This window comes from Lepus europaeus, chromosome 1 (genome assembly GCF_033115175.1).
Source record: "Lepus europaeus isolate LE1 chromosome 1, mLepTim1.pri, whole genome shotgun sequence".
Lineage (NCBI taxonomy): Eukaryota > Metazoa > Chordata > Mammalia > Lagomorpha > Leporidae > Lepus > Lepus europaeus.
In genome coordinates this window covers 4396396-4421545 of record NC_084827.1, presented here as the reverse complement: position 1 = coordinate 4421545, position 25150 = coordinate 4396396, and the positions used below count along the sequence as shown (strand labels likewise).

General features: G+C 48.0%; 1 protein-coding gene across 1 annotated transcript; it reads left to right on the top strand.

The window, feature by feature from the left end:
* Positions 1 to 431: 431 nt before the first annotated feature.
* On the top strand, positions 432 to 24675 carry TRPV5 (transient receptor potential cation channel subfamily V member 5). The gene is made up of 15 exons (XM_062197734.1): positions 432 to 559; positions 2966 to 3063; positions 3200 to 3322; positions 3806 to 3943; positions 4241 to 4339; positions 4476 to 4651; positions 5012 to 5158; positions 7004 to 7216; positions 17433 to 17519; positions 17595 to 17671; positions 17943 to 18108; positions 18302 to 18368; positions 20081 to 20349; positions 23474 to 23580; positions 24284 to 24675. Exons 1-15 carry the CDS (start codon positions 432 to 434, stop codon positions 24579 to 24581), a joined length of 2193 nt encoding a protein of 730 aa, XP_062053718.1. The 3' UTR covers positions 24582 to 24675.
* Positions 24676 to 25150: the final 475 nt, after the last annotated feature.

The window sequence follows — 25150 nt, the reverse complement described above, 5'->3', positions numbered from 1 at the left end:
TGAGCCGAGACTTCACTTCCTACTCACCTGCATCCCATTCACTGGACACCTTGTTTGTGAGACTCACCTTCCCAGGTTCTATCCTTGTTCCCCTTCAAATTCCTCAGCCCCACCCCTCAGCCTCTCCCCAGCCCACTGCCAAGAACAGAGAAGTCCCGCCCTCCTCCTCCCAGCTGTGCCCCCAGGGTAGGTTCTGGAGCAAGCTCCTCCCCTCCAAGGAAAGCACCTCTCAGCAGGTAGGGCAGCCAGTCCTCTTGGTGCAGTGTACATGCATATATTGCACACACGCACACAAGACCACACAATCTCGCTGCACACACATAAGGGAGTCCAGACCCCAACAGACTCCGCCTCCTCCTCAGCCGCTACTATCTTAGACCTGTTCCTCTTACCACATTCCCACAGCCTGCCAGTGCCTGCAAGGAGCAGACATGGGGGCCTGTCCACCCAAGGCAAAGGGGCCCTGGGCCCAGCTCCAGAAACTTCTGATCTCCTGGCTGGTTGGAGAACAAGACTGGGAACAGTACCGGGACCGGGTCAATATGCTACAACAGGAAAGGTAGGACCCCTGGGATACTGGTGCCCTCCTCTGCACTGATCCTCAAAGCTCTCAGCCATTTGGGGATATTCCCTTGATATAGCACTAGGAATCCCATGCCCATCATTTGGGTATCCCCTTCCCTTCTGGCCACCCATTGCAAAACCACAGCTGGCCCCTCTTAGTGGTGGTAGGGGCTGTGGTCACATTGGAGACTTTGAGTATAGACCTGAATGACATATCTGGCTCTCCTCTGTCTACCTTGTCAAAAGGGGGTGGGAGGGGACCAAAAAAGACCATACAGAAGACGCAGAGGTATATGGGTAGTGTGAGCAGGCAGGAGCAGGCTGCTGGGCAGTGGATGGCTGGGAAAGGGGTAGGAGTCTGGGATGTTTTTAAAGATTTATCTCATTTATTTGAAAGAAGCAGAGAGAGAGACAGACAGACAGGGAGAGAAAAAGACTTCCCATCAGCTGGTTCACTCCCCAAGTGACCTCAATGAAGCCAGGAGCCTGGAACTCCATCCTGGTCTCCCATGTGGGTGGCAGGGGCTCAAGTTCTTGGGCCATCTTCTGCTGCCTTCCCAGGCACATTGGCAGAGGGCTAGGTTGGAAGCAGAGCAGCCAGGACTGGAACTAGCACTCTGACAGGGGATGCTGGCCTTGTGGGCTCTACAAGGCCAGCTGCAGCTTTTGGGTTTTGAAGTGCCTTGTTTAGAAGACTTGTAGATAGAACAAAGACTAAGGAATTAGCATCACTATGAACACAAGTTGCTTGCCCTGAAAATGGAGAGGAGAGCTTCCTGCAACCGGGGGAGCTGACCAGCTGAGGAGGGCAACCCAGGTGACCCTGCAGAGTCCTGAGCTCCACTGCTTTCCGTGAGCCTACTGTGTGCAGAGTGTGCCAGGCCCTGCAGACCAGTAGGTTGAGCAGGCTTCTGCTTGCTCTGGGGCACTTTCTGTTCAGGCACCTGAGGTAACCCTGAGCTCCAGCCCCGGGAAAAGCAGCCTGAGCTGGGATTTGCTGAGGGGGAGGCACTTGCCTCCCATCCCAGAGCTGCCTGGAGAGGCGAGGGGAGCAGACATCAGCCCTGTGCTTGGTTCAGGGCCCCGTTGTCACTGTCTTGAAATTCACAGTAATTTTGAACAAGGAATTCTGTCTTTAGGTTTACACCAGACTCAGCCCTGAGAACCTCTGGCTGGTTCTCTGCTTCCTCTCTCACCCCCACCTCAGGCCCTGCCTGGGACCTTTGACCTCCCCATCTCCGGTGTTAGAGGGCCAGTGGAACTGGAGAAATGGAGGGACAGGGGCTTTGTCCAGTGGCCTTAGGACAAGGGAGAACTCAGAACCCCAGTGCTGGCCACTCTGGGCTGGCCATGAACCCACGGCCCATCAGAACGGTGCGGAGACAGACAGGGCAGGGGCTGACTCCTGGTAGCACCTTCCTAATCAGACCTGAGCAGACCCCAGATAAAGACTTCTTCAAACAAAGCCTCTTCTTCCCCTGGCCCCTGGGGTTACTAGGAATAAGGAGTTCAGGGGAAGGAGGACGTCCGGGGTGCACTCACCAGTCTGCTGCCTTCTCTCTTCCTCCATGGCCTTCAACCTGCAGACCCTACACCCCCTTTGGAGCCAACACAATTGTGTCTAGCAGGATTGGCTCTAGCTTTATCTCGGGTTAGTTCCAATCCAGGCAGGGGCAGAAACAAAGATTAACCAGCAGAGGTCCCACAGGGTGGATAGCTCAACCTGGCTTCTCCCGTGCTGGGCCGCCCGATGCTCCCCCCCTCCTCAGTTACAGGGAGATGTGTAGGCCCTTGCATCTAAGCACCTAACGCCAAAGTCCAAAAGGCACTCTCCACCCCCTGTGGGGACGTCTATCTAAACAGCCTCAAAGAGAAGCCAGAACTCTAGTAGCTCACAAATACTGTGGATTTTGGATTCCGTAAGTTCTGACGACCTTTGCTGTCCTCCCTGGCTGTTCTGGTCTATCTCCCCCTGGCTGAAGAGAGCAGGTTGAGGAGACCTCGCCTCCAGGCAGCCCTAATGGGAATGCCCCTTCCTCCCACTGTTCTAGCTCTTCAGGTCCCAGAAATACGTGCTCAGCTTAGATGAAATGAGCCAGGCCTAGGGACCTCCTCCTGGGATACCCCAGCCAGCATTCCAGACCCCAGGCTGTCCCCCGCTGTGGACCCTCTGCATCAGGCCTACAGCCATGGAGCAGCTATCATGAACCCAATCATATGGGAAATCCGGAGGCCAGCCCTTGCCCAAGTGTGCCTCCAGCCCCTCGAGTCCAGGGGACAAGCCTTTCCAACGTGACTCTGCACACTGTATGAGAGTTGAGTCTGTCTTGGAGATGGTCTGATCCGCTCTGCTGCTGGCGTCCTGACAGCCTCAACCTCACTCGTGGCCATTCTCCCCCAGGATTCGAGATTCTCCATTGCTGCAGGCAGCCAAGGAAAATGATCTGCGTCTCCTTAAGATACTTCTGCTGAACCAATCCTGTGACTTTCAACAAAGAGGTGGGATCCGAGTTTAATGGGATGGAGGCTGGGGCAGAAGTAGCAGCACCTCCACCCCAGGTCTTTGACAGTTTTCACAAAAGGGCCTTGGAAATCTTGGAACCCCTTCCTCCATTCCCATCCTTCTCCGCTCCAGGAGCTGTGGGGGAGACGGCGCTGCACGTTGCGGCCCTCTATGACAACCTGGAGGCTGCCACGTTGCTGATGGAGGCCGCCCCGGAGCTGGCCAAGGAGCCTGCCCTGTGTGAGCCATTTGTAGGTGAGGACACTGGTAATTCAGAGCAGAGACAGGTAGGGGAGATCGGCTGCCATTTCTTAAAACAGGCCTCCGAAGGCTGGGCTTGGTAGTAGTGATGGAGCGTTGAGCAGGAAGGCTGCCTCGAGCTATGGAGTCCGGGGCTTGCCTTTGAGTGTCTGTGGCTCACTTCAGTCAAAAGACTTCCTTTGTGTCCTCCCATAGGCCCGGGAAACCAAGTCTCTATCTCTTTCTCTCATAGCAGCACTACAGTGATTATTTTTATAGCAGTTATCCCGCACCTTTGCCAATAGATGAGAGGTAGGGAAATTGATCTGGACACCTAAGGGACTGAGGCCCTCAGTCCCCAGCCACTCTGCAGAGCCCAAGCCCGAAGTCTGTACAGGGAGTGCCAGGGATCTCCTGTATGGGCCTTGAGGGAGTAGCGCCCCTGGGAGAACTGGACACAGAGACAGCCCCCAAGGCAAACGGTTCTCTCCGGGCCAGGTCAGACTGCACTGCACATCGCTGTCATGAACCAGAACGTGAACCTGGTGCGCGCACTGCTTGCTCGTGGGGCCAGCGTCTCTGCCAGAGCCACAGGTGCTGCCTTCCGCCGCAGTCCACACAACCTCATCTACTACGGTGAGAGCCAGGGCTGGGCGGGGAGCAAGGGGAGGTGGGGAGGTGGGCAGAGGCAGAGGGCCGGTAGACTTAGGGGGCCCTGCTCTCAGCTCTATCTGTCATGTAGTAGGAAGGGCTTAAAACCAGAGGCCAATTCCTCCCATGGATCTCTGCACCATCCATCCCTTCCTCTACTTCTGCTGGACAAGGGTCTCTAACCAAGCCTGAGCTGAGATGTAGGGTGCAGGAGGCGGTCACCTGGGGCAGACCAGCCCTCTGTCCTGCACCCTCCTGCCATGTAGCCCTCTGTGTCCCCAGGAGAGCACCCTTTGTCCTTTGCTGCCTGTGTGGGCAGCGAGGAGATCGTGAAGCTGCTCATTGAGCATGGAGCCGACATCCGGGCCCAGGACTCCCTGGGTAAGAGCTGGACAGGTGGTGGCTGGGATGCTGCAAGGGTGTGGGAGTGGGGCGGGAACAGGCTGGCCCCAGGGAGCCGGTGGGGCCACCGGGGACTCGGGCCAGTGTCCACGAGAACCCTCGTGTCCTCCCCCAGGAAACACGGTGCTGCACATCCTCATCCTGCAGCCCAACAAGACCTTTGCCTGCCAGATGTACAACCTGCTGCTGTCCTACGATGAGCATAGTGACAACCCTCAGGCCCTGGAACTCGTGCCCAACCACCAGGGCCTCACTCCCTTCAAGCTGGCAGGGGTGGAGGGCAACACTGTGGTGAGGGCACCCCCAGCCCTGTGCTGGCTCCGTAAGGACCCTTGTCCCCCAAGCCCCCAAAAGGGTGGTGAACTCTTACTTCCTACTGCATCAGTAACATCCTGAGGATTTGAGGTCACCTTAGAATATCTGCCATGGTAACCCTAAGGCCTGATCCCTTTGCCTCTCTTCTTCCAGAGCTTATGGGCTTGTGGGAAAGAAAGATTACTCTCCCCTCAAGAAAGCTTATACAAGCAGAGGTTTCCCGATTCCTCACCATCTGCTTGTCCCAGGGAGAGAGAGACTGGCCAAGCGCAGCCATGTTGTTCCCCCTACAGCAGCTTCTTGCCCGTTGGCCCTCCACCTACCTGTGTCCCTCAGATGTTCCAGCACCTGATGCAGAAGCGGAAGCATGTCCAGTGGACCTGTGGGCCACTGACCTCCACGCTCTATGACCTCACGGAGATCGACTCCTGGGGAGAGGAGCTGTCTTTTCTAGAGCTCGTGGTCTCTTCCAAGAAGCGAGAGGTATGGCTGTCAAGGGCGAACAGGGGCCATCATGTCAGGGGACTCCATGTCTGTGCAGAGCCTGGGCTCCAGACACTTCCCAGCCTCAGCGTAGCAGGAGGTGAGAACAGTCTCTTGGGTCCTGTGTTAAGAAATCCAGGCAACACTGCCTTCGGAACTGCACACTCCCGCTGCTCCACTCTAGTGCTTGCCTTCCTCATTCTAACATTTCGGCCAGGAGTTCTGCAACGGGGGAGCTGCTTCCTATCATTTACTCGTTCAGCATACGGAGTACCTGCTGAGTCTCAGGTACCACACCAGGAACTAGAAATACATAAATAAGCACAATTCTTGGCAGCCAACTTCCTCCATTTCTGACCCCTGACCACAATGACTGTCATGATGTGCAAGGTATGTCATAAGGGTGTGCGTACTCTCTACAGGGCAGCAGATGCAGGGTAGGATTAACTGGGCTGGGATGGGCTAGAGAAGACATCAGATTGGAAGTGCTAGCCTGGATCTTCAGGGAGGCGCTGGAAAGACGAGGGGCAAAGACAACCCTCCAGAGATGTAGCCGTGCATAAATCGTGCATGCAGTACTGAGTGTTCTGAGGGAAAAGAAGACTTGCTGAAGATTGTGATGTAAAACAGAAAGTGCTCCCAGCTTTCAGCCACTTCCAAAGTTGTGGCAAGTGTGACGTCTAGTGTTTCTCTGCCACGTGACAATTTCCTAGGACTCCACACAGAACAACATAGCACTGACGGTGGGTGAGGCTCACGAATAGAAGGGTGACTGAAAGAGCCCAGTTCGTGTGATCTTGCTCAGGGAATATTTCTGGAAACAGATATCCTCGGAACAGAATGTGTTAGGAAGTAAAGCCCCAGTCCCTCTATGTGGATTTCACCACACCTTCTTGGTCTTTGATTTCAGTGAATTTTGTCTTGCACCAGCTACTTTTCTTTTCTAGCCCTCTTTTTTATTCCTCACCACCTTCACCCTTAGTTACATCAGGAAACCCAAACTCTTACCTTATGGCGCAAATAGAGGCTGGCTGTCCATGGCCACCTCAATTCCCGCCCCGGACTGCCAGCCACACCTGAGAACTGCCCACTCTCTCTTTCCTTCCCTCCAGCTTCAATGAAAAAGACTCTTCTTCTTGCTAATGGTGAAGACCTTTGGCTGTGCTTTGAATCCGCTGCTTTCTAATTTTTTTGACACTTCATCCCATCCCTCATCCCCTTTCATTTATACCTTTAATCTCTCACTGTCTGCTTATATCAGAGCACCATCCCCTGTGGCTTAGATTATCGCCACATCCTACTACCTGCTGTGCGTCCTAGGGCTTTTCTCCGGTCTAATGGTACTTCTACCACAAATCAACTTACTTCCCTGCTTGAACTCCCCAACTACTTTCCATTTCATTAAAACTGCCTACCTTGACAGTCTTGTTGCACAATGGTCTGGCTGTTATCTATTTCACCCACTATAACTTCTGCCCTCCACTCCCTATGGATTCTCCCGTTCCCCCAGCCATGCCTCATCTGCAAACGAGCAAGGGTTTCCCATACTCTCCTGCCCTGGAGACAGCTGCTACTTCACAGAATGTTCTTTCTCAATTCTGCCTTCACTTAACTACTGCTCATCTGTTAAAGGTTAATGTTGCTATAGTGGCTTGTGTTTGCTTCTGTAGCACTGGCATAGGGCTAGCATATAGTAGAAATTGACTAGTTGTCTGCTTCAAAGAAATGACTGACTAACTGAATGATGGTGGCATATTGCTACCCTGTCCCTACTGGGACGCAATAGGAAGCTCAGCACTCCTCTCTCCGTTGGTCTCCCCAAGCCACCCTCTCCTTTTGCGGCAGGCTCGGCAGATCCTGGAGCAGACCCCAGTGAAGGAACTGGTGAGCTTCAAGTGGAAGAAATATGGGCGGCCGTACTTCTGCATCCTGGCTGCCCTATACGTTCTGTACATGATCTGCTTCACCACCTGCTGCATCTACCGCCCCCTCAAGCTGCGTGATGACAACCGCACTGACCCTAGAGATATCACCATCCTCCAGCAGAAACTGCTACAGGTAATTCTTCTCAGAGAGGGCAAAGGCAACTGTAGCACAAAGCGATGGTGCTGGAGACCAGACAAATGCTCCCAGCAGACGTTACCCACCAGCTCCAGCATTTGCAAGGTCCTGTTCACCCCAGTAGGAATGAGGAGGAGAAGGGGGCTGGGAGGCAGCTTCATGAGCAAGGTGCATTTTACCAGACAGACAGATGTGGACTCCTCTCACACACTTTGAAAAAATGCTTGGTATTTGTAACCCTCCCTTCACATTTGTGAAATTCCTTGTGATTGAAAAGAGGACAGCCCTTTCTTGAGGGATATTCGAGGGAAACCCTGTTGTTGATCTGAAGAGAAAAACTGTGCTTCAGGTCCAGCCGGGGTCCATTTCTGGTCCATTAGAGCAACACTGACAGCCCGTCTAGTTTGCAACCTCTTCAGTGTACTGTCTGTGTGGACACGTTGGTGACAGTGTGTCAGCTGTCTGACCACCTGCCAGATGTCTGGATTGCGTAGCAGGTTGAAGTAAGTAATCTCTCAGGTCCCATTGATGTTGTGGGTCTGCCATTCTGTGGTGTCCCTCAGAGAGACCTGGGCTGGTGCGGAAGGCTGAGACGAAACTTTGGAAGTAGAAGAATTTCCTTCGTGTGTAATGGAACGTGTAGACTCTAATGCATGCTTCTGAACATAAACATGTAAATTCAACAAATAGAGCTACCTTTGGGAGTGATTTTTCATGAATTCCTAGAATTATTTTTATCCTATGAGCTAAAAGTAGCCAACAGGAGGTTTACAAATTAGAACTGCTAGGAGAAGAATTTTGTAAGAGAAGTGGATGCTGGTTGACTGGAAATTTATGCTCTGCAGGATAGACCAGCCATAAGTGTATCTTGGCCCCTACTAGGAAAAAGGTTAGTCTCAGAAAGAGAACATGAACTTCCTGTATTCAAGAGGCAAAAACCCTGAGTTATGTTGGGCCAAAGTCAGTGGTAGGTAAGCATGAGAAAGAACAGGACAAAGAAGCTCTATGAACGCCTAGTTAGACATACACTCCATCTTTCCTGTTCCTGTGATTCTGTGTGTGTGTGCGTGTGTGTGTGCATGTGTGTGTACATACACAGTTTGTTCATGTTTCCAGAGCCTCCGGCTCTCCGTAAGTGGAGATTGCTGCCTGGGGAAGATGACTGAGTGTGTCGGAGGGAGACATGGGTCTCTGGAGGAGGGTGTGGTCCATGCACCTCCGTTTAGGCCTGAGGGGTGTTCCTGGTGTAGACACCGGGAAAGGGAGTAGGACGTTTAGGAGCAGCACATCTCAGGGCATTGGAAATGCCAGGAAACAAACTCCGCTGTCTATACGAGGCAGCGCAAACTACACTGGAGCTGGCACATGTACGGAGGGTGCTGGTTTATGCGATTCGGGGTGATTTAATGCCTCTAACACGCCTCATCGTGTAGCCATCCACGTTATGCTTTTCCAGAGTTTCCCAAGAGCCCTATTAATTAGAGTTCCTTTCCTCCGCGTTCAGTTTCTCCTCGGTTCAGTCAGAGCAACAGGCACTACCATACTGGTTCTGCTGAACTTCCAGGGAGTATAAAGTGCAAAGTCCAGCAGTCAGGCAGTCGGGTTTTAGTCCTAACTCTGAAATTAAATAGTTGTTCGACCTTAGGTAAATCCTTCCTCCTGTTAGATCTGTGGCTTTTAACTAAGACTGAACATTAGAAACCTGGGAAGCTGGTGAAAGGCAAGTTCTTTTGCTCTACTCTGTACCTAATAAATCAGAGTTTCTGAAGCTGAGGCCCTGGTCTTGGCACTTTTTAAAAGATTTTATTTATTTATTTGAGAGGTAGAGGTACAGACAGAAAGAGGGAGAGACAGAGAGAAAGGTCTTTCATCTATTGGTTCACTCCCCATATGGCTGCAATGGAGAGAGCTGAGCCAATCTGAAGCCAGGGGCCAGGAGCTTCTTCCGGGTCTCCCACATGGGTGCAGGGGCCCAAGCACTTGGGCCATCCTCCACTGTTCCCCCAGGCTAAAACAGAGAGCTGGGTCTGAAGAGGTGCAGCAGGGACAAGAACCAGCAGCTACATGGGATGCCAGTGCCACAGACAGAGGCCCAGCCTACTATGCCACAGCACCAGCCCCCAGGGTTGAGAATTGCTGCCCTCTGTCTTTGAGATCCATCTAGTCCCAGTCTTCAAGAATTAGGTCCCCATCTTTGTGCACAATTCAGCAAGGAGGGCTCCAATCTCCCATCATCACTTCTCCTTTGCCCCTTTCTTTCCTAGAAAGATTTCCCCAATTCATTTGTTAAACAAGTAATGATTGACAGTCTCAAAAGGACTGAACAGGGTTCTTACATTCAATAATAATGGTCTGAGCAAGGCACACATAGCCTTTGCCTTTTTGGGGATTACTGATTGGCATTCATCAAATGCCTGTATGAATGGCTCTTTCCTTACAACCTGTGATTTCATCATTGGCATTATTTCTTCTTATGACAAGGAAAAGGACAGGGTATGAAGAGAGCTTCTCCCAGGGGCCTAGTCCCTCTGGGAGGTCAGGGAAGACTTCTCCAGAAGGTATTGGAGCTGAGCGCTCAGTGGATTCAGGATAAAAGGGAGCTGCAAGCAGAGAAAACACATATGCAAAGGCCCTGAAGCAGGAAGGCCTGCACCCAAGGTCTAAGAACTGCAAGATGAACTAGGCACAGAGAGCTTGGTCAGGGTGGGGAGGTGGGGAGGGTGCCTCTGGGTGATCTTTTACAAATCATGCAGGGCCTTTGCTAATGATCTGGAGGACTTCACTCTTTATCCCCAGGTCAACCAGAAGCACAGAAGGCTCTTAAACAGAGGAGGGACTTGACCAGAGTCTTGGTTTAGAAAAATGAGTCTGCTTGCAGGGGGAAAAACAGTTCAGCAAGCAAGAAATATTGGTGGGCTGCTCTAGGGATGTGATGAGAAGGTGGAGTGAAGGGATTGGCACCGGGGGACTTACCGAAGGTAAAATCACCACTGCCTGTGATGAATCCGATGTGAAGAGGGAGGGAGAGCACAGTGCCAGGAAGAACACACAGGCTTTCATCCATTCTGTTAGTTTATTTTTAATATTTTGAAGGAGATTCCTTTTCTTGTTATTCATTTTTAACTTGAAAGGCAGAAATACAGAGGCAGAAAGAGAGCGAGGTCTTCCACATGCTGGTTCCCTCCCCAAACGTTGTGCAACAGCCAACACTAGGCCATGCCAAAGCCGGAAGACGGCAACTCCTTCCAGGTCTCCCACGTGGGTGGCAGGCACCCAAGCGTCTGAGCTCTTACATGCCGCCTCCCAAGATGCACCTGAGCAGGAAGCTGGGGCAGAGGTGGAGTAGCTGGGACTCTAAACAGGCCCTCTGATGTGGGATGCAGGCATCCCGAGCAGTGACTTGACTACTGTGTCAAATGCCCACCTCTTCGTGCATGTCAATCATATGCATGCCAGTTAGTGAGATCAGCTGTCTTATTGTTCTTCTTCTTTTTTTTTTTTTTTACTTTTTGACAGGCAGAGTGGACAGTGAGAGAGACACAGAGAGAAAGGTCTTCCTTTTCCGTTGGTTCACCCTCCAATGGCCGCCGCGGCCGGCGCGCTGCGGCTGGCGCACCGCGCTGATCCAAAGGCGGGAGCCAGGTGCTTCTCCTGGTCTCCCATGCAGGTGCAGGGCCCAAGGACTTGGGCCATCCTCCACTGCCTTCCCGGGCCATAGCAGAGAGCTGGCCTGGAAGAGGGGCAACCAGGACAGAATCCGGCGCCCCGACCGGGACTAGAACCCGGTGTGCCGGCGCCGCTAGGCAGGATTAGCCATCAGTCTGGACAACCTAATGCATCACAGCTATTAGAAAGCCCAAGTGATCTCCAGCCTTACACAACTTTATACGGGGTCTTCCCCAACTCCCTGTGAGGGGAAAAAACCCAGCAAATTACAGCAGGGGAAGTGATGAGGAAAAGCAGGGAACTGTGTAGGTGAAAATAGTAGCTACTGAGTGCCTCCTTGTGCACCTCCCATGCAGTTACCAGCACTCCTGGCATATGTTAACATGTATTTACTAACTGTAAGCTGCACTTCCAACCAGCCTCCAAGTGACTTATGTAATTCTGTGGCTCACCTTCGAGAGAGCAAAGCATTGTATCATTTAATCCTCTTGGATGTTCTAATGAGTAAATCAAATTATCACTGTTTCAAAAGTGGTAAATCTGAGACTGGCACTGTGGCATAGTAGGCTAAGCCTCCACCTGTGGCGCCAGCATCCCATATGGGTGCTGGTTTGAGTCCCGGCTGCTCCTCTTCTGATCCAGCTCTCTGCTATGGCCTGGGAAAGCAGTAGAAGATGGCCCAAGTGCTTGGTCCCCTGCACCTGCATGGGAGACCCAGAAGAAGCTCCTGGCTTCTGATCAGAGCCTTGTTCCAGCCTTTGCAGCCATTTGGGGAGAAAACCAGCGGATGGAAGACCTTTCTCTCTGTCTCTCCCTTTCTCTGTAACTCTACCTCTCAAATAAGTAAGAAATCTATTCTTTTTTGAAGTGGTGACTCTGAGGTCATAAGATATTAAGCACTTTGGAAAAGGCACTCCTAGCAGGGGCAGAACCAACACTGGTGGGCTAGGGCCAAAACTGGGAACCAGAAACACAATCCAGATCTCCCGGTTGGGTGGCAAGGTCCTGATTATTCGAGCCATCACTGCTGCTTCCCACTGCACTGGCAGGGAGATGGAGTCAAGAATCGCAGTTGGGTCATGAATGTAGGTACTCTGATGTGGGAGGTAGGGGTCTTAAGCAGATTTTTAATCAGGCTAAATGCCTGGCTCAGATCTCTTCCCTTTAAAAACCAAGGTAGGCCATTTCTCCCTCCAGGGCGATGTGTTAGATTTCAGTCTTCTTTCTGAGGGGATCCACTGCATGAGAAATTCACATCTCTGGGTGTTGAGCTAGCTAGAATCCATTATGCTCACCTTTATCAGATCACCTTTAATTTTTCCCTGTAAAGAGGAGGAGCACTGTAATGCTGAGTACAAGATCATGTATAAAGTGATTCAGCCTTAGCTACTGAACTGTTATCTAATCTCTAGTTTGATAATTGACCCTACTTTTTTCCGATGGTTGGCTTATGCAATACAGGGTGAGGGTTACTTTAAGGACACCTCTGATGAGAGTAGAAATTTCCCGATTTCATTTTCCTGAGAAAATGCAGTGACAAGGACATGGAAGTGGCCTTACAGGGGAGCCAGGAGCTCCCCCTCTAATTATGGTCCAGACATTTTCATCTTGGGATACCTATAAGATACACCTACAGAGCTTTTTCAGGAAAACAAAACAAATGATGCAAACTAACCCAGGGTTGGTCTGGGTACGTGTTGTGATCAAAATTTCCCAGTTGCTTCTGATGGGCACCCTGGTGTAGGTACCCATGTCCGGTTAGAGAAGAAGAGTAACTCTTCAGTAAGCAGCAGCAGGGTGTTTTCTGGAGCTTCAGTTCTTTGTAAGTCAGAGATCTTGGGGAGAAAAAGGAAGGAAGGTCTAGCTGGAGACCAGAGCTGGTCCTAAGACCCTCCCACTTCATGCCAGGGGTTGCTCATACTCACCAGACTTCCCTGCATAGAGCTGCAGGAGCTCTTTCAACCGAGCAGTGCCTCAGGCCCTGCTGTCCCTACCCTCTCGGGGCACTTTCTTCAAGGTAATGAGCTCAGCTATCTGGTAAGTAAGAGCAATTTCATTGGCCCCATTTCCCATGAAGTATGAATGACTACCCTTTGCAGGGGATTTTGTTGTTGACAACTCCAGAATTTCCAGGCAATGTGTGATGTAAAAAATTCCAGTCATTGTTGGAAGATATTTATTTTTTAAAGGGGTTAGGGTGGAGTATGTTCTCAGAGCATTATTAGCCAAGCAATTTAGGTGAGCTTGAGCTAGGAATCTGGAAATACCAGAAAATCCCAATTATTTGTCATCTTTTTCACCTTTTGCCTCCAAAGAGGTTTTCCCATTTCCACTTCTTGATTTTCTCTTTATCTCCTTTCGGCAGCCATGTGGTAATACTCAGCTTGGACCTGCTTTCTCCTAGCCTTCCTTCCTCCTTTTCTTTCTTATTGGTTGAGTTTCTACCACAGTGTCATACTTTGTGGGTCAAAAGTTGCAATGAAATGTCTGGGACTATGGGTGAGACAGGGAGTACCCAGGCCCTTCAGTGTGCTAGGGGAGGGCTGTAAGCATAGAGCAGCACCAGGAGAGATTCCTGCCCTGGGCACCCAAGGGCAGGAAAGGAGACCCAGGAGGAGTGCTGGCCTGACCTGAGCCTGGAGGCACCAAGCAACAGTGAGGAGGAAGACAGGATATAAAGGATGCTCACAGGAAGGGGTGTTTAGCCTGGTGCTTAAAGTGCCTGCATCTCAAGTTTGAGTGTCTGGATTGGGTTCTCAGCTCCAGCTCCTCACTCCAGCTTTCCACCCATGTAGACCCTGGGAGACAACAATGATGGCTCAAGTATTTGGGTTCCTGCCACCCACAGGGGAGCACCTGGATTGAATTCCTCCTGCCCCTAGTCTTGCCCATTATGGTATTAACTTTCTCTGCCTGCTTGTCCCCACCCTCCTTGGTTCACCTTTTTCTCCCTGCTTCTCAAAGAAATACAATCAAGGAAAAGGTGCAGACTGCAGGGAGGCCTGAATTAGGCGCTGTGCAGCTAGAGCTCACACAGAACTCAAAGATAGAAGGACAAGGCCAGACCAGCAAGGGTTTTGTACCTCAGATTTGGTAATCTGCATAGTATTTTTTTTATTCTTGTCTCACAATACGTTTTTCTAATTTAAGGAACACACACACATATGATTTCAGAGTCAGATGATGGAGCTGATGAAGAGCTCAAGCCTCATTCCCTGGGACAACCAGTTTTTACCTCTTTCAGCTCCTCATCCCTGTTGTCACCTCCACATTGCTTGTATAGTGTTTCTCTCTCCACTTGTTAATCAAGCGTAGAGACTGTCTAGCAAATTTCTGTACGATGATGATTTAGAACACTTCTGTTGTCACCTGCATCCTGAAGGCATTGAGCAGCTAGGAATGCTGGCAAACAGAAAAGCCATGTGATGGTATTGGCATGTTAGAAAACCCAGTTCAGAAGCCTGGGGGGCGGGGGGTTTCCTGAAGAAGGGGAAAATAACTGCAGGGTAAACAGGATGATAGGTGCCAGGGGTCTCCCCTAAGGCAATAGTGCTGTAAAGGTTGCATTGCCTGACTAGAGAATGGGGAGACTAGGGGAAATGAACTGAGAAAACAAACTTGAGAAAATGGCATCTGACAATTTGATTTGCCAAGCATACCCTTGATCTTGATCCCAAAACCTTTTCATAAAAACCACAAATCTAGGGAACTGCCAATCAACCTCTCTATATAGGCAGAAAATCCCCTAAGAATAAAATTCTAAAAATTAAAAGGAAAATTCATTACGGTTTAATTCCGGAGGCTCAAGGGAAGTTGATTAAAAGAGAATCCCCGGGGCTGGCATTGTGGCATAGCGGGTTTAGCTGCCGCCTGCAACACTGACATCCCATATGGGCACCAGTTTGTACCCTGGCTGCTCCACTTCTGATCCAGCTCCCTGTTGATGGCCTGAGAAAACAGCACAAGATGGTTGCAAGTGCTTGGGCCCCTGCCACCCACATGGGAGACCCAGTTAAGGCTCCTGGGTCCTGGCTTCAACCTAGTCCATCCCATGACTGTTATAGCCATCTGGACAGTGAACCAACAGGTGGAAGATTCTCTCTCTCTCTCTCCTCAAATACATAAATAATTTTTTTTTAAAAAAAAGAGAGAATCACTTCAGTAGGCATCAGAAAGTCAATCATGAACGTTCAATGACCCTTTCCATTTTAAAAACACTAAACTCTTTTTAATCTTGCAAAGGGTATCTATTCTAACCCAAGAGGTAGCATTCTATATCAATGACAAACACAACAGTTCCACTTAAAATAAGAAGAAAAGCAGTGTTTTAAAAGCCCAACACTCTCATTACTTTCACTGCAACTTTCACATACTTATTTTTTGTTTGTTTTTTAGAGAGAGCAATTGAGGGAAAAAAGCAGCAACAAAACCCTACAAAATACCTGTGCTGCTCTTGGTGGGCAGCAAGTAAGGGAGCTGTTGGGTCCTCTTCAGCCTGGCATAAGGGAGGGGACTCCTGGGGACAGAGTGCTGGAGGCAACCACTCCAGGGCAGTCACAGACCAGGCAGATCTCTGGCAAAAGCTTGGGTTTTCTGTACCATGTGATCACTCGCTGGTGAATCTGTGCAGAGGAGTGCCTGCATGTGAAGGAATCCATTGGAAAAGCAGAGGAGCTGGAGAGGGGAAGCTAGCAGGGGATTTTGGTGACCAGAACTGTTCTGAATGGTTTCCGTTAGTTGTGGTTTCAAATTTTTAGCTAGAGGCAACAGCTAGTGACACTCCCTTGCTGGCCTCTAGGGGCACTCTGATCTTCATAGCCCTCCCAGCCAACTTGTGCAAAGTGCCTGTTCTTCCTAAGAAAGGTTGGTAGCATTTTTTTCAGACATACACAACCAAAATAAAAAGTTTTAATATTTACAAAAATTTTGTGCAGATATATGTAGCATGGATATAGTTATCTTATTTCCATATTTAAGGTTATTTTGTTTCAAAAGTTAACATATTTCTCATTTATTGTTTTACTTACTACCTGTATTAGTTTATTTTTCATTATTTCACAAAATTCCTAAGACTTGGTAACTTTGTAAAGAAAGGAGGTTTATTCTGGTCCATAGTTTTAGACTCAGGTTGAAGATCTGCATCTGATGATGGACTTTCTACTGGCAGAGTCCAGAGGTGGTGCAGGGTATCACATGGTGAGAGATAGGTAGTACACATGTGTGTCTCATCTAATCTCTCCCACTCTTCCAGCGTTCAGCCTTGGGGGCCCCACGCCAATGATTCTACCCAACCCCAATCACTTTTCAAGGGCCCCACCTCTAAACACCAGAGCTGGATTAAGTTTTCACCCTCTGAATACCTCACAATGGAGATTAAATTTCAACAGATGAACACCTGGGGACACTCAAAGCATATCTGAACCATGGCACTGCCTGACTCTCAAAAGGAGTTGGCACGTTTTGCAATAACGGTCAGATGCTATAGGAACATTAAGATAAACAGCCAGTCCATGAACTGAAAAGAGGGAATTCATAGATAGTTTTTAGAGCTAAGGACAAAAAAGAACTCTAAAAGCAGCCTAAAAATGAATGAATGTGTTGAATTTACTTGTACAATTTCATAGTGGAAATTGTGTATACAAGAACAGTTTTCCAGAAAGAGAGTCCACAGAATTAATTATATTCTCAGACAGGATCAGCAATTAAAGAAAAGTTAAGGATTGTTGACATTGAATTCTCTTACTACCCTTGTGTAGTAACTTTCACTGAAGTAGGTTGGCCTTCATCTTACCTTGATCTAGCATATTCTTCCTATATCTGCTACTCAAGACAGATGAGAAGGGGCTCTTCTTCTGAAGTAAAGTCCATATAGTGTCTCTTGCCCCATTTTCGCCCTATTCTATATTGCCAAATCATAATAAAATCACAATTATTTTGTTTATGGTGCTTTATAATTTATAAAGTCCATCCAAATACATCATCTAAAGTGACCTCTATGGTAACCCTGGGAGCTAAGCATTAATGTCTCTATTTTATAGATGAGAAAACCTCAAGTTCTAAGGTCTTCAACAACATGTTCAAGGTCTCACAAGAGCTAATGGGTCATGGCTGGGCCCATCCTGCAACCTCAGTTTTTTTATATACTGACAGTGTGTCCTACCCATTGGGAACCACAATGAGGTTGGAAAAGCTGAGCTTTGTGGATGGGTGAAACCATCCCGAGGCACTAAAATCTCTTCCCTCTGGTTTAGCCTTCTTTACACAACGCTCTGAAATGTGTCCTCAGCAGCTCAGCACATACATCATAAAACGCTGCTCACACATATATGACATTGGGGGATGGCAGCTCAAGCCATTAGCATATGAACATACACGAAATGTTCCATGATTAGATTCATGCCCTGGTCAGAGTTAGCCATAATGGAAAGTAGACTGGGGATCATGGTGATGGTGGCAGTAAGGGGATCTCTTCTTCATCTTGCATGACCCTGGCATCTTTAGACCACTTCTACCCATCAAAAATTTTCATTCTGGATTTCCCCCATAGGAGGCCTACGTGACTCACCAGGATAACATCCGACTGGTGGGAGAGCTGGTGACCGTGACAGGGGCTGTGATCATTCTGCTCCTAGAGGTGAGTGCAGGTGGGATCTAGGCCGAGGCATCCACCTGAGGCCACAGGCTGAGGTCTACATTTGCCTCTTCCTAGATCCCAGACATTTTCAGGGTCGGTGCCTCTCGCTATTTTGGACAGACCATCCTCGGGGGACCCTTCCATGTCATCATGTGAGTGTCTCCTCCTTCTAGCCCTCTGCCTTTACCCAGAATTGCTCCAGGTCTCCAGTTCATCCTATGGGATTTAGGCCCCAGGTGACCCTCACAGAGGGAATTTCTCTCCAGTGGGCTTGTGTGAATGACTATGGGTGTGTGTGAGGTGTTAAGGTCAAGGTTGTGTGGGATAAATGTGGGATACCACCAAGTCACCACCATGCTGTAGGGGACCTGGAATATTCCTATTCCACCTCTTACTCCCTGCTCTCCCCCCTCCTGCCCCCAGCATCACCTATGCTTCCCTTGTGCTCCTGACCATGGCCATGCGGCTCACCAATATGGATGGGGAGGTGGTGCCCTTATCCTTTGCCCTGGTGCTGGGCTGGTGCAGTGTCATGTACTTTGCTCGAGGATTCCAGATGCTAGGCCCCTTCACCATCATGATCCAGAAGGTCAGTGTTTCTCCAACTTTCCTCTGGTTCAGCTACAGGACTTTGCTGTAGGGAGGGGTGGGGTAGGTGCAGACAGGAGTAGCTGCTCAGAATAAAGCCGGTAGAAGTATGGGACCCCCGATCTGTTAATGATAGCTGACCAGAGACAGTAGAGGGTCACCCCACCTTTGTTCCTTTCCTCTGTTTTCGATAGATGATTTTTGGAGACCTAATGCGTTTCTGCTGGCTAATGGCTGTGGTTATCCTGGGATTTGCCTCAGGTAAAAGCGCTACTTCCATCGTCATTAGATCATTGCGTTCAGCTCTCTGGAAAGTTCACTCTCACTCCTGCTCAAAGTTCTCATTTGCACTCCATTTTGTTATCTGTGTGCTTATTTTCCTGTTGGAAAGTAAGTCTAAGTAAGGTACCTGCCAATATCCGTAGGGTCAAGGCCACATGGATTGACCTAGAAGGTAGACTCATGGATTCTTGGCCAATAGCATTCATGTTGACTAATAGATCTGCAAGACCTCTAAAGCAGAGACAGAGAAAAGTCTTTGGAGAGAGAGAGACATTAAACAAAAGAGACTGGCCAGTTGTAGATCTCTGAAAACTCTGTGGGCAAACAGACAATGTGAGGAGTATCTCTCTTGTGTTTACTGTTCAGAAGAAAAAACATAAAGCATTCAGTTAGATAGAAGTGTCCCTTTTTTATGTACGGCCATTTAAAGTTGAGAGATCAGGAAATCATTTTACAACAGGGACAGAGAAAGAATACTTCTGGAGAGAGATGCAGGAACTCAGTCAAAGCCCAGTGGGAGAGTACCAGGGAGTGGAAGAAAGGAACAACACAGGGAGAGAAAACAGGCAGAGAAAGAGCCAAAGGATAGAATGGTAATGAGTAGAAGCAATTTTAATGGAAGAGTGAAGAGGAAGTCCAGATCTGAAGAGTAAAAGCCAGCCGCTTGACTTCAGCCCTCAATGTCTGCAACAGATCATCCACCAGACAAGAGGAGCTACTAGAAGGGCTTTGAAGACCACCCCCAACCAATTTCAAAGGACTGTGACAGGGTACAGAGGACTCTGTTACTGTCCTCAGAATTGCCCTGTTTAATGGGGGATTTCCTCAAAACAGTTGATGAGAAAAATACAGCAACATGTAAAGTATGACAAGATTAACTCTGACAGTCTGCCTGTTTGGTGAACTCCACTCTCCTGAGCCTTCATGTGCTCTTTCTCTTCACACCCTGTTTTATCTGCCTCCATGCATACACAAACTACAAAGTACAGTAATGATAACAGAGTAGCTTCTACAGACATTCCATTCTAGAATCCCCTAAACTATCGCTTACTGGTCATCGTGTTTGCTTCTTTCTTCAATAAAGAAGCAATGATTTGTCATAGACCCTATTTCTGCTTTTGGAACCACCTTATGTTTTTGTTCTTGTACATGGATAGGCCCTTTAAAGAGTAGTACTACAATACCCTCTACCATTCTGTAGGCTGTACACTGCACAAGGATACCTCTCTGTGATGATCCAGGCTCACTCAGGGAATCTCAGAGTAGATGGTTATCCAGAGGCCATCAAGATAAAAAGGTGTTCTCCTTTCAGGCTTTTCATGTACTCTTTTAAAAATTGTTGGAGATTCCGTGCATTCTTGTAACAACTTGACTGTTAAATATTTGGTTTTCTGAAATGTAAAAACCAGTTAGGTTACTTATTGCACACCTACACACACAGAGGCATAATTTTTTTTGACAAATGGCTAAGTATGATCATTATCCAGAGTGATGAACTTCCTCATAGGGTATCTTAGGGTTGGTGAGTTCCACAGTTGACCACATTTGTGGATACATAATTGTGTGTACATGTGGAAGTGTGGAGATGAATGTATCAGAGGTGGAGTGAGTGCTAACCAGGCTCGAGCTCTTACTTACTGTGATAATTCCATTTCCCCATCTCCATGTCCTCCTCCTGGGGTGGGGAGCAGCGTTCCATGTCACTTTCCAGACAGAGGACCCTAACAACCTGGGGGAATTCTCTGACTACCCCACGGCACTGTTCAGCACCTTCGAGCTGTTCCTCACCATCATCGACGGCCCCGCCAACTACAGTGTGGACCTGCCCTTCATGTACTGCATCACCTACGCCGCCTTCGGCATCATCGCCACACTGCTCATGCTCAACCTGCTCATCGCCATGATGGGCGACACTCACTGGCGGGTGGCCCAGGAGCGGGATGAGCTCTGGAGGGCCCAGGTGAGTTGACTAGTGTTAGACTTGCTGAGGGGCAGGGGATGCAGAGAAAACTCAATCTTTTATGTTTTGGTGGACCACTCTTAGGGGAGTCATAGAAGATCCCAGTGGGGAGATCAACTCCACAGACTTTCATGTGAGTCTGAGTGACCTGTGGGTGGATGGAGGATGGAAGCAGAATAAAATAGGGCTGCAATCGTAGGTGAAAAGTTGATCCAGGAGCCATCCTCAAGTCCCCTGGGAACTGTTCTGTTCTTACATATTCTGGTTTTGCATTTGGACTTATCTTCTGTTTGCCTCTGCAAATCATTTTTTCTCTTTTATATCATCATAGGCTAATAAAATATTAGAGTTGGAAATGACCCTTAGTGATCCTGTGGTGAACATCCTACTTAACATAACAATCACCTGTTGGTCAGAGGGCCCTTCGGTACCTTCTGTAATGCCTGATAATGTAACAGTGTACATTGGAGTAGGTGACTGGAGGAGGGGAGTTTTTCCCTATTTCGAAAGTTTCCATTATAGAAACCATTGTGTTGCATTGAACTGAAATGCAGTCTTCCTACAATTCTGTTCTCTGACCCGTTTCCCCTCTCATGTAACACAGAACTCATCCTTCCATATGAGTTGCATTCAAATGTTTGAATGCATCCCTCATTTGTCCCGTCAAACTTTTCATTCATTTAGCAATAATCATTAGAGACTTCTCTGTGTTGGGCAATGTTCAGGAACTATGGATACAGCACAAACACAACAGATATAATCTGTCCTCTCATGGAGCTGACAGCTTAGTTGTAAAGACAGATTTTAAACAAATGACTCCACAGCAATCTGTAAGATTGCAGTCGTTCAAGTGCCACAGAGAAGGTCTGGGCGCTACAAAGAGGAATCTGGGAAGTTAGCAACTGCTTCCAGGGAACATGACATTTAAGATGAGACCCTAAGAGGCAGGTTTTGACGCAGTGGTTAAGATGCTTCCTGGGACAATTGCATTTCATATCACAGTGCCTGAGTTCACATCCCAGCTCTACTTCTGATTCCAAATTTTGGCTAATGCACACCCTGTGAGACAACAAATAATGGCTCAAGTACCAGGGTTCCTGGTGCTCACAGGGGAGAACTGGATGGAGTTTCAGTCTCCTGACTTCAGCTTGGCACAGCCCCAGCTGTTGAAGGCACTTAGGGAGTGAAGCAGAAGATGGAATATTTTTTGTCTCTCTTTCTCTCTCTCATTGTCTCTCTGTCTTTCAAATAAATAAAAATAACCAAATAATCAAATAATTTTTAAGAAGATGAAACCCTAAATATATGTAAGAATTAGCCGGTGGAGAGGATTGATGAGAAAGTGTAGAGGAGATCAGAGTTTGTATCAAATAGGTTGCAAGGACAGAAAAAAACAAATTCAAACATTTCTTTAAGCAGAGAGAAAAGACTGTGTTAGTACCTGTAAGTGGAAAATTTAGAGAATTAAACTAGCTTTAGGGATATCTGGCTAGACCCCAAGTCTCATTCTCACACATTCTATCAGTTTCTCTGTAATGCTCTCCTTTCTCTGGACTATTTTCTAAGCCATGCCCTTTTATTATGTGATTAAGATAGCTGAGAGAATTTCTAAATGCCCAAAAGGATGAGCAGGTACACTACATCACATAATTCCTTGGGCTCCATTCTTGCTGTATCCTGACTCTCCTGATGCTGGACAGTACTGTGGGGTTTAAGAGAGTGTCTTTCTCCCTCAAAATTCAATCTGAATTCCATCTCCTTGCAACAAGTTGGGGGTTTAGGCCATCTTTAAATTTAAGGTAAGGTCAAGGACTAGATGGTGGTGGGGGTTGTTGGTGGTGATGAAGTGGGGGCTTGGCAGAGAATAGACTTAACCAATGAGAACTGTGCACAGCCAGCATGCTCTAACTAATGTACTGAGAGCGGTGAAGGAGTGAGTTTTAAAATAAATGATGTGTGCTGTTACCAGAAAAGAAAGAGGGCTGAGTGATATAGCACAAGAAGAACAGTAAAATTTGTTTACAATGGAAATAGAGTGCTTTCTGGGAACAGAAGATAGAATATTGGAAGTCCTGATGTAGAAGGGAATTTTGTTCAACCAAGAAAGCAAGGGAAGTATGGAGTAAAGAAACAGGAAGTGGAGAACATAATGAAGAGGACTGGCCATTTTAAGGACTGCTGTCTTGTCCAATGAACAAGTCCTATTGGTCCCAACCCATGCTGAATATACCTTCTGTTCAGGTACTAATAGATCATGGCTTTCAAAACTACAATGGCTCCTGATATGATTGGAGCCATATAGTACTAATAGGCGTTATGCCTTTCCTTACTTTGTATGTAATACTATTATTAGTAGCACTTAAAATTGGGTCATTTTTTTTTAGAAAATATATACCTGGCTCTTATTAAGCCTAAGGTCCACTAGAATCCTGGCATCTTTATGACGTGACTTCCTTAGTCTCTCTCTTTAGATGTAAACATAGGGCCTCATGGTTGGTTTTCTTAAATTTCATGTTTTTGGGCTTAACCAGCATTCTAGTTTGGTGAGATAATTTTATATAGGTTTTGTCATTCCACATACTATATATCCTTTCCAGTTTTGTGTCACAGGCATATTCTATAAGCTTGTCTTCTGTGTTTCACTGAAGAAGTTAATGAGCAATGGACAGAACACAGGACATGTTACTAGAATTTCCCCCGCCAAGTACACTATCATTAATCAACCTTTCCTTCTTAAGATATGAATATTTAATTTGCTGCAAACTCTCCGAACTGGAGAAGCATCCTCGAGTACATAGAGGTTCTTAAACATTTTATTTCAATCAAGGTCATTGGTCCATGGCTTTCATATGAAAAAGGATGTTAGACTAGCTTGGAATGACTCATTTTCCACAAATCAGAATGGCAATGTAGGGCTATTTTATTAATAAAAGACCCTTTCTCCTTTCCTAATGGACATGGTGCCTGGTACAGGCCAGCGTCATATGAATAGCCGCCCTGACCACTGGTCTCCGGTGTGTTCATCTCACCAGGGACCAAATTTTAGTTCTCTCTGTTGGTGGCTTCAGCATCTCTGTGAACTTCACAGCTCTTTCTGAGTTCTTCCTCTCTCACCTCCTTCTAGGTTGTGGCCACCACAGTGATGCTGGAGCGGAAGATGCCTCGCTTCCTGTGGCCTCGCTCTGGGATCTGTGGGTATGAGTATGGACTAGGAGACCGCTGGTTCCTGCGGTGAGTGACAGCAGAGTGTGCGTGTCGACTGCAGATGGGGGAGAGTCATGGGAGCCAGGGCAGTAAAGACACATCCTGAGAGTGCATCTGCCTTTTTGGGGGAGGGGCGGAGCTGAGGTGGAGACATAGAAAGAATGCTGACAGCAGGTGCAGGCTCTGTGTGCTTCAGGGTAGCTATGCAGGGGAGATCAAGTCTATGTGACCGTGCTCAGGCGTGAGTATGGGTCTCTCGACTTGTGTTACTCCTGTCCCAGGTGACCCCCATTTCCAGTATCCTCTGTGTTGGCTCTAACTGCCTCTTCCATGCTCCACTCTCATCTAACCTGGCTCCTCTCTCTCCTCACGTCTTTCCTGAATTGCATCTCCTCACTCTTGTGACACAGTTATCTCTTCATTGCCTCTGTTTTTTCCTTCACATTCCCATCCATTAGTAACACACATACACACTCACACTCACATACACTCAACACATGTCCTAGTACCCTCCAAATCCTGATTGCTTGACCTCTTTAGCTTCCACTCCAGTCCATTTAGCTTCCACTCCAGTCCCCTTCTCCTTACTTGATCCTGGAGGCTCTTGTTCCTTCAACGCTTGTCCCTCCTTCCTTTCCCTTAAATCATCTATTTTCTGGGTTCACCTCTGCATCTCCTTGTGTCCAACTCTCACCTCCTTGGCTGAGTACTTTCTTTTTCCCCTCAATAGGGTTGAGAACCATCATGACCAGAATCCTCTGCGAGTGCTTCGCTATGTGGAAGCATTCAAGTGCTCAGACAAGGAGGATGGACAAGAACAACTTTCTGAGAAGCGGCCCTCTACGGTTGAGAGTGGGATGCTATCCAGAGCCTCTGTGGCATTCCAAACTCCCTCCCTATCTCGAACCACATCCCAAAGCAGCAACAGTCACCGGGGCTGGGAGATCCTTCGTCGAAACACCTTGGGACACTTGAATCTTGGACTGGACCTTGGTGAAGGGGATGGAGAGGAAGTCTACCATTTCTGATCAGGATCCCTGTTACTCTTGACCTGACTCATCTCACCCTTCACATCAGCATTTCTGGAGATAGGCATGTTCACCTATTGTCCACACATCTGCACTGTTGGAAGTTCCACATTTTGTGAAAAAGGGGTATCTTTTTGAACATAGTTGGACTTGGTAACTGAAGACATGAGGTAGGGATGCTAGATTAATGTCTGGACTATCTTTTTTCTCTCTTATGTGGGCACTGGAAAGTAGAAAGCCCTGCCTGGTTCCACAGGGCTTACTGTGAGAAGAGCCAAGCATGAAATAGAGGTTGTGGACTTTCCTGTATTGCTGGCATCTTGTAGGATTTTTCTCCATACTAGCAATCAAACCTCAACTACAAAACCTCCAGAAGAAAGATTCTGTATTCTTACTTTATTTACATTTTCTTTTATTTCAGGAAAATACAGATAAAATATACTGTTTAAACCATTTGTAGATGTACCATTTGGTGGTATTAAGAACATTCATATTGTATAATCATCTCCATTATTCATCTACAGAATTTGGTCATGATCCCAGACTGAAGCTTCTCTTATAGCCATTAA